The sequence below is a fragment of the Balaenoptera ricei genome, chromosome 8 (assembly GCF_028023285.1).
Source record: "Balaenoptera ricei isolate mBalRic1 chromosome 8, mBalRic1.hap2, whole genome shotgun sequence".
NCBI classification, from domain to species: domain Eukaryota; kingdom Metazoa; phylum Chordata; class Mammalia; order Artiodactyla; family Balaenopteridae; genus Balaenoptera; species Balaenoptera ricei.
Window position 1 is genome coordinate 57,584,732 of NC_082646.1, and position 15,329 is coordinate 57,600,060.

At 34.9% G+C, this 15,329-nt stretch overlaps 1 protein-coding gene and 1 long non-coding RNA gene across 2 annotated transcripts in view; one reads left to right on the plus strand and one right to left on the minus strand.

Moving 5' to 3' along the window:
* The window catches only part of RSF1 (remodeling and spacing factor 1), a 182,132-nt gene that overhangs the window by 129,371 nt on the left and 37,432 nt on the right, over positions 1-15,329 (plus strand). The window contains exon 5 of the mRNA XM_059930728.1: positions 2,131-2,285. Coding sequence (XP_059786711.1) covers positions 2,131-2,285 — 155 coding nt within the window. The remainder of the gene's footprint in view (positions 1-2,130; positions 2,286-15,329) is intronic.
* Positions 1-15,329, minus strand: part of LOC132370542 (uncharacterized) — a 96,572-nt gene that overhangs the window by 32,891 nt on the left and 48,352 nt on the right. The gene's annotated exons all lie outside the window — the stretch shown is intronic.

Genomic DNA, 15,329 nt, shown 5'->3' on the forward strand with positions numbered 1-15,329 from the left:
AGAAATCCAGATGGGTAGTTTTCTGTTTTCATATAATAATGGCTATTTTAGGTTTGCATTTTAATACAGTAGTCAGGTTAAAAGCCTTTAGGGGAGTTTTTAATTAATTTTTCTGCTAAATTTTTTTGTTGCTTAGAGTAGTGGAAGTAATTGACATGGATTTTCTAGCAATATTGGCACTCTTCTAATGTTCAGCAGCTTTTAAAAATAGGTATAGTGAAATACTTCAATATTTTTTTCAGTTCCCAGCATGACCTCAAAAAATAACAAATGGGTTGAGGTCATGCAGTTCCCAGCATGACCTCAAAAAATAACAAATGGAATTCTCAGTGAAACATCATAGTAATAACATTAAGTGGATAGAGGCTTAGGTTAGAATCAGGTTGGTCTAATGAAGTTCAGAGATAGAAACTTAGCCAAAAATTAATTTATTTAACATATCTAGGTTTTAATTTTCCTTTTTTGTAAAGTGGATGTAGTACCAGACATGATCTTGAAAGTGCATCTAATCTGACCTTCTACTATTAGATAATTAAAATTCTAAAACTATTCATTTTATTGTATATGCTAATGTGATAGTTATAATATATATAAACATGTATTCATTCCCATGCACAATATTTATAATATGTATAAACCTGTGTTCATTGTCATACACAATGACAAAATGGTTGTCATTTTAATTTCTGAAAGATGTTAGTCACTGGCAATTTTATTACTTTCTTTGGAAGACAATTTAATAATACTTGAGAGAATCCAGTCTTTTATAGATAAGGAAACTCAGGGCTAATGAAGATATATGACCTGTCCAGGGGTACATTGCCATTTAGTTTAGGAACAGGGATTCTATTAATTCATTAAACATCTTTTTAGAGCTTACTTCATAAGGCAGCTAGGTGGGATGGAGGTGGAATCGGACACAGAGGTGGAAACAGAGGATAGAGGACATACGTGGCATGACAGATAAGAAAACAAGTAGTTTCATCTTAATACTAACTACTTAGAATTAGAGGTGCATGCACAGTGCTTTGATGACACAGATGGGAAGATCATGGTGCTGTTTAATTAACTTAGTGTCAGATCTAGAACTAAGTTTCTCAACTCTTAGTCCAGGGTTTCCTTTTTATTTTCACTGTTACACCCTGTTTATCTGAGCAGGAAAATACTTAAATTAGTTTTCTTGTTTGTAAGTGGCATTAAAATTGACCATACTACACCTGCGGATTTGGTAGTAAAAACAGATGATTTGTAGATTGGTATCTTATTTATTTGGAATTTTCTTGTATTTTTTATTCAAAATGAATTCCCTTCCTGTAGTTGTAAACTCTAATTGACAAAGCAGCATCCATAACCTAAATTTGGGGGGTTTTGAACTGTGTTAGTAGACTTCCATAGCAGTTTCAAATATTATTCTCTATGTAGGTGGAAAAGAGTTCTTATTCCCAAATGAATCAAAAACTTGAATCATTTAGTTTAAAAAAAATTCTTCAAGCAAGGTTTCCGTTGATTTTGTACTCCCTAGACATTGCATAGTATTTTAAAAAATTATCAAAATTTGCTTTTTGTTTAATTTTTGTTCCTACTGTTCTTTTTTAACCAAAGACATTTGCATTGCCATTCAAATCAATAGAATAGTCTTAAGATTCCTCTTTGGGGAAGAGTTTATTTTAATATGTATTCATTCCTAAGTAAGTAATTTTAAAATTTAAGGTTAATTAGGGTTAGCTGTACTAGTGTTTTGGATGTTCTTAATATGTTTTTCTTTTTAAAATTTTAATTTCTAATAGATATATTCTGAAATCTCTTTAGAACAGAAGAAAGATTTTTTAAATTTTATTGAAGTATAGTTGATTTGCAGTGTTGTGTTCATTTCTACTGTACAGCAAGGTGACTCAGTTATACATATTCTTTTTCATATTCTTTTCCATTATGGTTTATCACAGGATATTAAATATAGTCCCGTGTGCTATACAGTAGGACCTTGTTGTTTATCCATCTTATATATACTAGTTTGCATCTGCTAACCCCAGGCTCCCAATTCTCTGACCCTCCCCCCGCAACCCCTGGCAACACAGGTCTTAGAAAACAAGAAAGATTTTTATGCTGTCTTTTTTTTTTCCACTTTTTTAGAAATCGAAACGAGTTGGCTGAGACTCTTGCGCTCCTGAAAGCACAAATTGATCCTGTACTATTGAAAAACTCTAGCCAACAGGACAACTCTTCCCGGGAAAGTCCCAGCTTAGAGGATGAGGAGACTAAAAAGGAGGAAGAAACACCTAAACAAGGTTTTTTTTGTGTGTTTTGTTTTGCTTTGTTTTGTAATTTCTTCTCTTTTCTACTCCTCTTCCCAGCTATATAAATTGAAATTCCCTCAATTTGAAAATTTTTAACCCTTCCTGTAAAAGGAGGTACATTTTCCTTTTATTTAATGAAAAAAAAAAAGCAGCAGCAGCAAAAAAACCATTGAGGACTTTGGTCTTTTATATTGAACATTTAAAAAATTTAAATAAAAAATGTTCATATCATCAAAACATAATATCTGTTACTAATTTAAGAGTACAAGATATTAGTGAACTTTTAAAAAATTATTGTGGTAAAATATGCATAACATAAAATTTTATCATTTTAACCATTTTTAAGTGTACAGTTCTATGGCATTAAGTTCATTTGTGTTGTTGTGCAACTGTCACCACCATTCATCTCCAGACTTAGCTCCCCCAACTGAAACTCTGTACTCATTAAACACTAATTCCCCTTTCCTCCTCCCCTCAGCCCCAGGCATCCATCATTCTACTTTCTTTCTCTATGAATTTGACTAACTCTAGGAACCTTATTTCAGAGAAATCATGGCAGTATTTGTCCATTTGTGACTGTCTCATTTTCATTGAGCTTAATGTCTTCAGTGTTCATCCATATTGTAGCAAGTATCAGAATTTTTCCTTTTTAAGGCTAATATTCCATTGTGTGTATCTACCACATTTTATGTATTCATCTGTCACTGGATACTTGGGTTTCTTCTACCTTTTGTCTATTGAGAATAATGCTGCTATGAAAGTGGGTGTATAGATATCTGCTTTCACTTCTTTTGGGTATATACCTGAAGTAGAATTACTGGATCCGATGATAGTTCTGTTTTTAATTTTTTGAGGATCTGCCGTACCGTTTTCTACAGCCACTGCACCATTTTACATTCCTACCAATAATGCATAAGGGTTCCAATTTTTTCACATGCTACACATCACTTGTCACTTTCTTTTCTTTGTTTTAAAATAATAGCCATTCTAATGGATGTGAAGTGGTATCTGTGGTTTTGATTTGCCTTTTCATATTGGCTATAATGATGTTGAACACCTTTTCTTAGCCATTTTTGTATCTTCTCGGGAAAAATATCTATTCAAGTCCTTTGCCAGTTCTTTAATTGTGTGTGTGTGTGGGGGGGGGTGTGGATTGGTTTTCTTTATTTGTTTTGTTCTGGATTGCCCTTAGCAAATCCTTAAGTCTACAAGAATTATAATTATTAAACTTGATTTCCTGATTGAGTTTCCTAGTATGCTTAACTGAGCAGATCAAATCGTAATCTTTTTAGAAGGACAGAACCAAGTCCTAACTTTTCTAGAAGCAGAGAAACCAACTGAAATTTTGTCTAACATCATTTTAGTTAATACTTTTTGTTGATAACATACCTTTTAATGACAGGGGAGAGAATTTGCTCTCCTTATTATGCTTTCTTCCTCTACTGTTAGTTTTCCTTTACTGTTTTGATTAGAACCTGAAAGCAATATGTTTTTACCTTATTTGCTGCTTTGAGGGAATTAACCATAAAGTCATCCCCTAGCTGCAAGCATTGCATAAAAACAAGTAATTATGCCTTTTAATGTAGGGTATAATGTTCGCACATATTAAGCATTGCTTTTAGCAAAAATCCTGCTTATTGTCCTCCTTTGACCAGTGTTTATATGATTTCAAATATCTTTGGTGGTCTTACTCATAAGCCATATTTCTGATTTGAAAAATTCTTTTCTATATCTTAAAATTCAGTTTGTAGCCTACATCAGTAAAACTTAATAATTTTGAAGTAGTCTAAACCCACTATTGAATTTTAAGATGTTTTTAAATTGAAGTATAATTGACATATAACATTATTATTCGTTTCAGGGGTACAACATAATGATTTGACGTTTGTATGCCTTGTGAAATGATCACCACAATAAATTTAGTAATTATCTGTCTCCATACAAAGTTACAAAAAACTTTTTCTTGTGATGAGAACCATTAAGATTTACTTTCTTAGCAATTTTCAAGTTTACTATATAATGTTATTGAATTTTCCAGATTTTTTTAGTAGCATCCCTAAGGATTAGTTCTGAGTTTAGACTTAATATTCATTTGGTCATTCAGTTTGGTCATTCATTCCTGTTTGCTTCTTCTCCAATGTATTTAAATCAAGACCAAAGAGGTCAAGGCAATAGAAATTTAAGAGGCAATATTCCTATTAAGTGAACTTAAATTTTACACTGATTTTGAAGGGGGAGTCATTGTATAGTTTAAATTAGAAAGAAAAACAAACTATTTCCTCAATAAAGTAAAGCTCTTTCTTGTATTTAATTCTAAAATTTCACTGTTGGGGGCCTTATAGGCAGGGGATGGAATTTCAACAATAACACCAACTAACATTTATTGGGCATGTCCTGCTTCTTTGGAGCCTACCAAATGCTTCATGTGCATTTTTATTTAATCCTCTTAATAAAAGGATTAGCAGCTCTTTGAGGTACTATTATTATTTCAGTTTTACAGATGAAGGAATTTGGAAGTTTATAAGCTTGCCCAAGTCATATAGATAATAATGTGTCAGAGTCTAGATTTGAACTCTGATTCTTGTAAAGCCTATGCCTTTAACTAGAGTGATCTAGAACTGTACTTCTCAAATTTTAATATGCATGATGTTTACCTAGTGATTTACCTGATTCACCATTTTTACAGAGGCCAAGTTGATGTTGATGCCTGCTGGTCAGAGGACCACAGTTTGAGTATCAAGGTTATAAAGGCAGTCTTCTCCTAACCTTGAAAACAAATATGGTCATCCCTTGGTCTCTCTGGGGATTGGTCCCAGAACCTCTGCTGATACCAAAATCCAAGAAGGCTCAAGTCCCTTATATAAAATAGAATAGTATTTGCATATCACCTATGCAAATCCTCCCGTATACTTCATTTAAATCATCCATAGATTACTTATAATACCTAATACAATCTAAATGCTATGTGAATAGTTGCCTGTGTGTGGCAAATTCAAGTTTCTCATTTTGGGACTTTCTGGAATTTTTTTTCTGAATATTTTCAATCTGAGGATGCAGAGGGCCAACTGGACAATAATGGCTTTCATACAGCTGTTTCTGAAAATATTCCTCAGTGAATGCTGATGTTCTGACTCTCAGTACAATTAAAAGAAAGTCTGTAAGGGAGGACATCTCTTGAAAAAGCAAAGGAGGGGAGGAGCAAGACATTTAGTTCTCTGGTTTTTTTCTTTCTCTTAAATAGTGTCTCTTCTGTTTCTCTTATTCTAACAGCAAAATGATTCTTATTCATTCATTCGACAAATACTTATTGTGCACCTACTATGTGCCAAACATGATTTTAGGCATGGGAATTTAGTAAACAAAGCAGAGTAAAATCCTTGCTTTCGTGAAGCTTACGTTGTAGTGGATAAAATAGCTGACACGTATATCATCACAATGTGCCAACACTGTTCTCAGTGCTTTACATATTTTTTTTTTTTCTCAATCCAGATGTAGTTCGTCCATTAGAAGTTATTGATAACATGAGCTCTGTGGCCTAGTGATTGAGTTGACATTCCAATTTTTGGTTTACAAGAGGAGCAGAACTTAACCAACAGTCAAGTTCTCAGGAGAAGGAAAAAAGCTTTTCTTAGCCCATGGCACATAGATGGCCTAGTCATGGTGTGCTGCTAAGAAGCTTTGGTGAGGGGAGGGATTAAAACTTTTAATATCATTCAGGGAAGGATCTTTACCTTATCAATTAATATTTTCCCAAAGACTCCAATTTATTGGGTTGGTGATACAATGGAAACATTTTTGATATTGCAATTAATGAGTTGATTTATTCATTTTTTGTGAAATTGGTTCAATAGGAAATGTAGCAGTTAAGGGATAATCTGGCACACTTTCCTATACTGCATTTGGTATCTAGAAATGGATGTTATGGCCTGCATTCTGAAATAGGTTTTCTGAATTCAGTCTTTTATTTATTTATTTATTTATTTATTTATTTAGTTATTTATTTATTTATTTATTTATGGCTACATTGGGTCTTCCTTGCTGCTCGTGAGCTTGCTTTAGTTGCGGCAAGCAGGGGCTACTCTTCGTTGCAGTGCACGGGCTTCTCATTGCGGTGGCTTGTCTTGTTGCGGAGCACGGGCTCTAGGTGCATGGGCTCAGTTGCTCCGCAGCATGTGGGATCTTCCTGGACCAGGGCTCAAATCCGTGTCCCCTGCATTGGCAGGCAGATCCTTAACCACTGCGCCACCAGGGAAGCCCTGAATTCAGTCTTAAGGAGAATAATTAATATTGTTTACTTTGCCTTCCTGAAGTAATACTGACAGAGTGGAGAGAATAGCTACAGGATAAATTACTAAACCAAAGTTTACTAGTACAGTACTGAAAACTTAATGATGACCTTCAGTTACAAAAATTATGTGAATATCCTGAGTGTAGATGCCCTATTTATACAAAACCATTCTTTAAAATTCTATCAATTTGAAAATGCCTGATAGAATTTTAAAGAATAGTTTTGTATACAGGGCATCTATGCTCAGGATATTCATACAATTTTTGTAATTGAATACCATCGTTATTTAGTTTTTAGTATTATACTAGCTCTTCATTCCACTCCCTAGGAAGGAAGGAAGGGAGAGAAGGGAGGAAGAAGAAAAGAAAAACGTTTCACGATTAGAGAAACTGTTGAAGTTTTCTTTTCTGATTGAGTTTGTTGTGACTAGAATCAGAAGGTGATAATTTAAGTTATCATTCATAATTTTTGGAAAATATCAGTGGCATGGTTTTTGACTCTCTACAGATTCCCCTATAAAAGGAACATTTTGATGGCAAAAATAAAAAACTGTTAACAGTATGTGAAATTAAGATCTTAAAGGGACTCGGTACTCTGGGCCTTATGACTTCTCAAATTTCTCCAGCCAAAGCTCCCTTCCAGGACTAAACTCCACACAGAGCTTTGTGCAATCTGCTGGGAATAGGATCTAAATTAAGTACAATAGGGACAATGGAGACAAGCAGAAAAGAAGGTGCAAATAAAAGTATGGGAGAAGGCTAGAGTTAGGTGACCTCATAAAGTAAATCACTTTAATTTTTTTTTTTAATAAAATCTGGTAGTTCTTTTGTTTTTTTTTTTTAATGGTAGGTTTCTGCTTTTAAGATTTATTTATTTATTTTTATTGATTGATTGATTGGTTGCTATGTTGGGTCTTCGTTTCCGTGCTAGGGCTTTCTCTAGTTGCGGCAAGCGGGGTCCACTCTTCATCGCGGTGCGCGGGCCTCTCACTATCGTGGCCTCCCCCGTTGCGAAGCACAGGCTCCAGACGCGCAGGCTCAGTAGTTGTGGCTCACGGGCCTAGTTGCTCCATGGCATGTGGGATCTTCCCAGACCAGGGCTCGAACCCATGTCCCCTGCATTAGCAGGCAGACTCTCAACCACTGTGCCACCAGGGAAGCCCCACTTTAATTTTTAATATAAAAAATGCAGAGCTCTATAGCTGTGGAATTAGAAAAACTGTCTACTTGCCATGAAAATGAGCAACTAAAAAAGATCCAGGTCAAATCCCACAGAATTATAATAACAAAAGAGAATAAGAGGTAGAATAACATCACTGCAGAGAATGAAAGCTTACCCAAAAGACATTCTTACTAAACATATGAAAACTTAATAGGTGGTAGAGTTATGATTTTTCAAAAATCTATGAATAACATCTGAGTCAACAAACACAAGAATTATTGACCTTAATAAATAGCAGATGGAAAGGTGTTTGTTTTTTTAAAAAGTTAAAAACAAAAGCAAATGAATAAAGAGATAAAGATTTGAGAGAAAGAGATAAGGATTTGAAGATACGCAGTGAAAATCCAACAGAGGTCCATAAAAAAGAAAACCAAAGCAAGGGAACAGACAAAAATGCTAAAGACTATGCTTAACAAAACTTCTTGAAATAAAAAAAGGATATGAGACTACGTATTTAAAAGACACTGCGTACCTTGGAAAATCAACCCAGAACAACCAACATCAAGACATATTCTAGTAAAAGTATTGGGCTTTGAAGAAAGTACTTTGGCAATCCTGACAAAAAGACCAGGTAACTTATAGGGGAAAGAATATAAGACTGCCATCACTATATTTGAAAGCAATGACTTATGCCAGAAGAAAATGCCATAACATATGTAAGGGGGAAAAATGTGAACCAGAGATTTTATGTCTAGCCAAACTGACTTTTAGATAGAGACTACAGGTAAACTGCTATCGAAGACCTAATTCCCCATGAGTCTTTTTATAGGGATCTTCTAGTGAATGAGCTTCAGATAGCCAAAAAGACTAACAAAACCTCAATGGTGGGTGATATAGAAATAAATATAAATGTATTCATTTGTACATTTTAATATACATACATGTATTTCTTACCTCTGTTCATGAGAGGAATCTAAGAACAATGATACCCCAGTAGCAATGAGCACTGTTAGCTTCTAGATTTTTATTTCAAAATATTGTTTTCCATTAAAAGGAACTAGTGCCCCTTAAAGACAAGATTGATTCAGGAGATGGGCAGGGAAAATACAGGATAAACCTAGAATATCTTAGAATGACAGAAATGAAGGACATATTCAAAAAATAATTTAGGCATCTCAGTAGTACACAGTGCCAACTGGAAGGAGCTCTCAGTGGTGAAAGCAGAACTGTTTTAGCAACAAATTTATATGATGATAGACTTTAAATCTTAGAAGAAAAGAAATACCTATGAGTTCCTACTTATATAAGTACCTAATTGAATAAATAAATAAATGGGGGTGAAGGGACAGGTCTTCCCTGCAGGTGAATATCAATTAATTCCTTTTGCACTGCAGGGACTACATTTCCCTGCAGTGTAGAAGGAATGAGAATAATAACAAATTTACCATTAGGGAAATACTGCAGTAGTAATTGTTGCAGGGAAGATCTCTGACAGACAATAAAATTAGTGGGTGCAAATTTGTGGAGAAACAGGATATTAGCATAATCTCAAAGTATCTCCCCAAGACATTTACCTGTTACAAAGGGGGAAATGGTTAACTTTACAGTGGAATGAGCAGCCAACACCACTGTAACCGAATGATCAAGGTATTTACATCATCATGTAGCCTCTGATATAATGCACAACATTTCTTCTGTGAAATTTTTCATCAAAAATGTATATCTTAATCTAGAGAAAACATCAAACAAGACCAAAGTGAGAGGTATTCTACAAAATAACTGTCAAGATCAGAAAAGACAAGGAAAGAATGAGGAATGGTCACAGATTGGAGGAGACTAAGGAAACACAAGAACAAAATGAGACATGGATCCTCAAACGGAAAGGATCTGGTGGGGGGTTGGTTGGGAGGAAAGGCAAAATTTAAATAAAATCTGTTTATGTTTAATAGTATTTTACTAATGTTAATTTCCTGGTTTTGATAATTGTGCTGTGAGTATGTAAGTTGTTAACTTAGGGGAAACAGGGTGATGATGTACTTGAACTATTTTTGTAACACATCTATATGTCAAATTATTTCAAAATAAAGATTTAAAAAAGAATGTTGGGTGAGCATTAACTTGGTAGTTACATGTAACTAAACCTAACTGACAGATACAGAGAACATGTAGTCTTTAATGGCTATGTGTTTTCCCAGTGGAGCTATAGTAAGACAAAACAAATGGAGAAAGAATGGGAAGAGTACATGCAAAAAACTTGTGAACCTTTCATTAAATCACTTTGGTGATGGTGGTGTCATTGTTATTCTGAAAACGTGCATAATATGAGGAAAAAATAACTGATGTTCTAATTATATCATCTGTGGTGTCCTTGAAAACCAAGATTCTCAGTGTGGGAAAAAGAAATAAGATGTAAGACAGAAAAGTTAAGGAAAAACAAATATCATTATGAACTCATGGGTTAATTTTATTATTTTCTAGCACTGTCCACTGAAAAGACTTAAAAACAATGGCCAACCCAGTAGCAGTGAGCATCCTTTAGCACCCAGATCGTGGTCTTGAAATACAGTTTCCCATTAAAGTAAACCAAGGTGTCTCGGAAAAGTGGCTGATTCCAGTTCTGGGGCATAATGAGCCAAGAAACATCCTGTCATTCCAAGTAGTATGAACTGTATCAAAGTCATTTCAGAAAGACTCAAGAGCCAACTTAAAAAGGTTTCCATTGTCTAAGATGGGACAATTTAAGCATCACAAGGAAAATAACTGTAGTGGATTAAAACACATTGAATATGTCTTAAATCCATGACTTCATCATAATACTAATAGAAAAACTGGTTACCTTTGGAGGATGCCAGTGGAGACCAAATTATTATTTTGAAAATTGTTAAATAAACAAAAAGAATTGAACTTTAATCCTGACTTTTCAGTATTAACTGTACCACTGTATAACAAAACAATAAATTAGTAAAGTTTATATTTATAGGGTTTATAATCACTGATGGAAGATTGACAGAATGGGAATATCATTTTGTAATCCCTAATGAGAAAACGTTTTAGATACTCAGCATTAACATCTCTTAACATCACATGAAGAGATGATCAGACATTAATGCCTCTTGATAAAGAACATACCACCACTGAAGTAGTTTTGCCACAGAAATTGAACCTGAATCTGATGCAGGCTATAGATTAAAGTGATGATTTACAGGGAAAAAAGGACAGAGGAATATGGGAATGCAGTCAGCAAAATCCAGGAATTATAGAATTGAGTCACCATCAAATTACTTGATTTGGTGACTCAAATAAATTGCAAAAAAATAAAGGATGGAGGAACAATAGTAGGTTAAAGAGACCTAGAAAAGAAAATAAAAGGTAAAACTAAACTATAAAGCAAAATAAGGAAGTGATTAATATAAAAGTCAAGGTAATAGTTATACTTGTTAAAGAAGGAATTACTATCAGGAAAAGGCTTGTGTGTGGCTTTTCGGGTGCTGACAGGGTTCTATTTCCTGTTTGCCTTCTAATAATTTATTAAGTGGTTCATTTGTTTTCTGTGGGTGGCTTTACTTTTTAAATTTTTATTTATTTATTTATTTGGCTGCGCTAGGTCTTAGTTGTGGCATGTAGGGTCTTCGTTGCAGCATGCGGGATCTTTTTTTTTAGTTGGGGCATGCGGGATCTTTTAGTTGAGTCGCGTGGGATCTTTGTTGTGGCATGTGGGATCTTTAGTTGTGGCATGTAGGATCTAATTCCCTGACCAGGGATTGAACCCGGGCCCCCTGCATTGGGAACGTGAGTCTTAACCACTGGACTACCAGGGAAGTCCCCTGTGGCTTTATTTTGTTATACTTAATTATAAAAGACTTCTTGATACCTTTTTTGGCAGATATCTACCATGTAATTTTTAAATAAGTTACAAAAGGATTGGCACCAGTTCATATCCCTTTAACATGCAATAAAATGATAGTACTGATGTTTTAGTGAAGGCAGCTCCTATTATTTGTCCATTAGATACATGTTGGTAATATCAAATGATAATTTCAATATTTTGAGTCCAGAAAACTATTAGAGCTCATTAATGAATACACACAAAACTGTTGCATTTCTGTACACTAACAATGAAAGATCAGAAAGAGAATTTAAGGAAACAATCCCATTTACCATCGCATCAAAAAGAATAAAATACCTAGGAATAAACCTACCTAAGGAAGCAAAAGACCTGTACTCTGAAAATGGTAAGACACTGATGAAAGACATGGAAGATGATGCAAAACAGATGGAAAGATACACCATATTCTAGGATTGAAAGAATCACTATTCTCAAAATGACTATACTACCCAAGGCAATCTACAGATTCAGTGCAATCCCTATCAAATTGCCAATGGCATTTTTAACAGAACTAGAACAAAAAAGTTTTTAAATTTGTATGGAAACACAAAAGACCCGAATAGCCAAAGCAATCTTGAGAAAGAAAAATGGAGCTGGAGGAATCAGGCTCCCTGACTTCAGACTATACTATAAAGCTGCAGTCAGTAAAACAGTATGGTACTGGCACAAAAACAGAAATACAGATCAATGGAACAGGCTAGAAAGCCCAGAAATAAGCCCACGCACCTATGGCCAATTAATCTACCACAAAGAAGGCAAGAATATCCAATGGAGAAGAGACAGCCTCTTCAACAAGTGGTGCTGGGAAAGCTCGGCAGCTACATGTAAAAGAATGAAATTAGAACATTCTCTAACACCATACACAAAAATAAACTCAAAATGGATTGAAGACCTAAATGTAAGACCGGAAACTATATAACTGTTAGAGGAAAACATAGGCAGAGCACTCTTTGACATAAATCCAGCAATATATTTTTGGATCCACCTCCTAGAGTAACAAAAATAAAAACAGGGACTTCCCTGGCAGTCCAGTGGTTAAGACTCTGCTTCCACTGCAGGGGGCATGGGTTCGATCCCTAGTCGGGGAATTAAGGTCCCACATGCCGCGCGGGTGTGGCCAAAACAAAAACAAAAATAAACAAATGGGACCTAATTAAACTTAAAAGATTTTGCACAGCAAAGGAAACCATAAACAATATGAAAAGACGACCCACAGAATGGGAAAAAATATTTGCAAACGATGCAACCAACAAGGGATTAATCTCCAAATATAAAAGTAGCTCATGCAGCTCAATATAAAAAACAAACAAACAACCCAATCAGAAAATGGGCAGAAGATCTAAAGGGACATTTCTCTAAAGAAGACATACAGATGGACAAAAAGCACATTAAAAGATGCTTAACATCGCTAAGTATTAGAGAAACACAAATCAAAACTACAATGAGGTATCACCTCACACAGTCAGAATGGCCATCATCAAAAAGTCTACAAACAATAAATACTGGAGAGGGTGTGGAGAAAAGGGAACCCTCCTGCACTGTTGGTGGGAATGTAAATTGGTACAGCCACTAGGGAGAACAGTATGGAGTTTCCTTTAAAAAAGTAAAAATAGGGCTACCATATGATCCAGCAGTCCCACTCCTGGGCATAAATTCGGAGAAAACTGTAATTCAAAAAGATACATGCCCCCCAGTGTTCATAGCAGCACTGTTTACAATAGCCAAGACATGGAAGCAACCTAAATGTCTGTCAACAGATGAATGGATAAAGAAGATGTGGTACACATACATATATATAATCGAATATTACTCAGCCACGAAAAAGAATGAAATAATGCCATTTGCAGCAACATGGATGGACCTAAAGATTATCATACTAAGTGAAGTAAGTTGGACAGTGAAAGATCAAATATCATATGATATCACTGATATGTGGAATCTAAAAAAAAGTGATATAAATGAACTTATTTAAAAAACAGAAACAGACTCTGAAAACAAACTTCTGGTTACCAGAAGGGGAAAGGTGTGGGGGGGGAATAAATTAGGAGTTTGGGATTAACATATACACACTACTATATATAAAATAGATAATCAACAGGGATCTACTGTATAGCACAGGGAACTCAATATTCTGTAATAACCTAAATGGGAAAAAAATCTGGAAAAGAATAGATATATGTGTATGTATTACTGAATCACATTGCTGTACACTGAATCTAACACAACATTGTAAATCAACTATATTCCAATATAAAATAAAAGATTTTTAAATTTATTGATATATATCAATAATGCTATATGTTGTATTTTTTAGATTCCACATATATGTGATATCAGACAGTATTTGTCTTTCTCTGACTTATTTCACTTAGCATAATGCCCTCCAAGTCCATCTGTGTTGCTGCAAATGTCAAACTTTCATTCTTTTTTATGGCTGAGTAGTATTCCATTGCATATATCTACCACATCTTCTTTATCCATTCATCTGTTCATGGACACTTAGGTTACTTCCATACCTTGGCAATTGTAAATAATGCTGCTATGAACATTGGGTGCATGTATCTTTTCCGAGTAGTATTGTTGTTTCTTTTAGATATATATACCCAGGAGTGGAACTGCTGAGTCATATGGTATTTCTACTTTTAGTTTTCTGAGAAACCTCCATTCTGTTTTCCACAGTGGTTGCACCAGTTTACTTTCCCACCAGCAGTGTATGAGGGTTCCCTTTTCTTCACATCCTCACCAGTATTTGTTTGTTTTCTTTTTGATGATGGCCATTCTGACAAGTGTGAGTTAAATTTTTTTCTTGTAATAAGAAGTCATGTGGTAAGCAGTTCAGGTCTGGTTCAGCAGCTCCATGAAGCCGTCAAGTACCCTTCCTAATCTGCCATCCTTAGCACGTGGCTTTGATTGTTCCCTCTCCAGGTATTGTGTGCAGACTCTGGACAAAAAGCAGGGGAAGGGGCAGAAGGCATAGGTCAACTGAACCTTGTAAGTCTCACCCAGTAGATTTCCTCATGCATCTCATTGGCCAGAATTGGTTCACATGACCCTTAGCTATAAGGTATCTGAAGAGGCAAGTACTTTCTTGAACAAAATCAGAGTTGTAGTAGTAAGAAAGAAGAGGAGATTGATACTGGATAGGTAACTAGCAATGTCCTTCAGTGTTAACTTACATAGAACATTCAGTGTTTCATTACATAGTGATTGGGATGGGTGGGAAAGCCCACAATAGGTGATTAATAGATAATTGTTGAGTAGATGAATGAATGTGCTTTAAAAACCCACAGTAAGTAACACTTGTCTTGAATCACCTTAAGTTTGTCAAGCAGTGTTGCTGTTGCATTGTGATTTTAGAGGTGAATTTTTCCTTGAGTTTTGTTACTTCAAATTTCATGTCTCTTAAACTCATTTGGATCTTCCTTTATAGTTAGTTTCCTTTTGACAGAACTTGTTGAAAATGCTTGTATAACTGAATGACCTTTTTACCAATTATGATTGTGCTTAAAGTTTCATTTCATGTCATGGTTTTTGTGTCTTCGGTTTTAGGGATACATCCATGTGATCTACAGGAGCTAGAGTTATAATTGTTATGTTTTTCTCTTATAAGAACTAAGCCAAAAAAAATATTGAATATTTTGGGGTTAAGAGAAATATAAGCCAGTGAAGAATAATTGTTGAGGTCGCTTAGTCCAGCTGC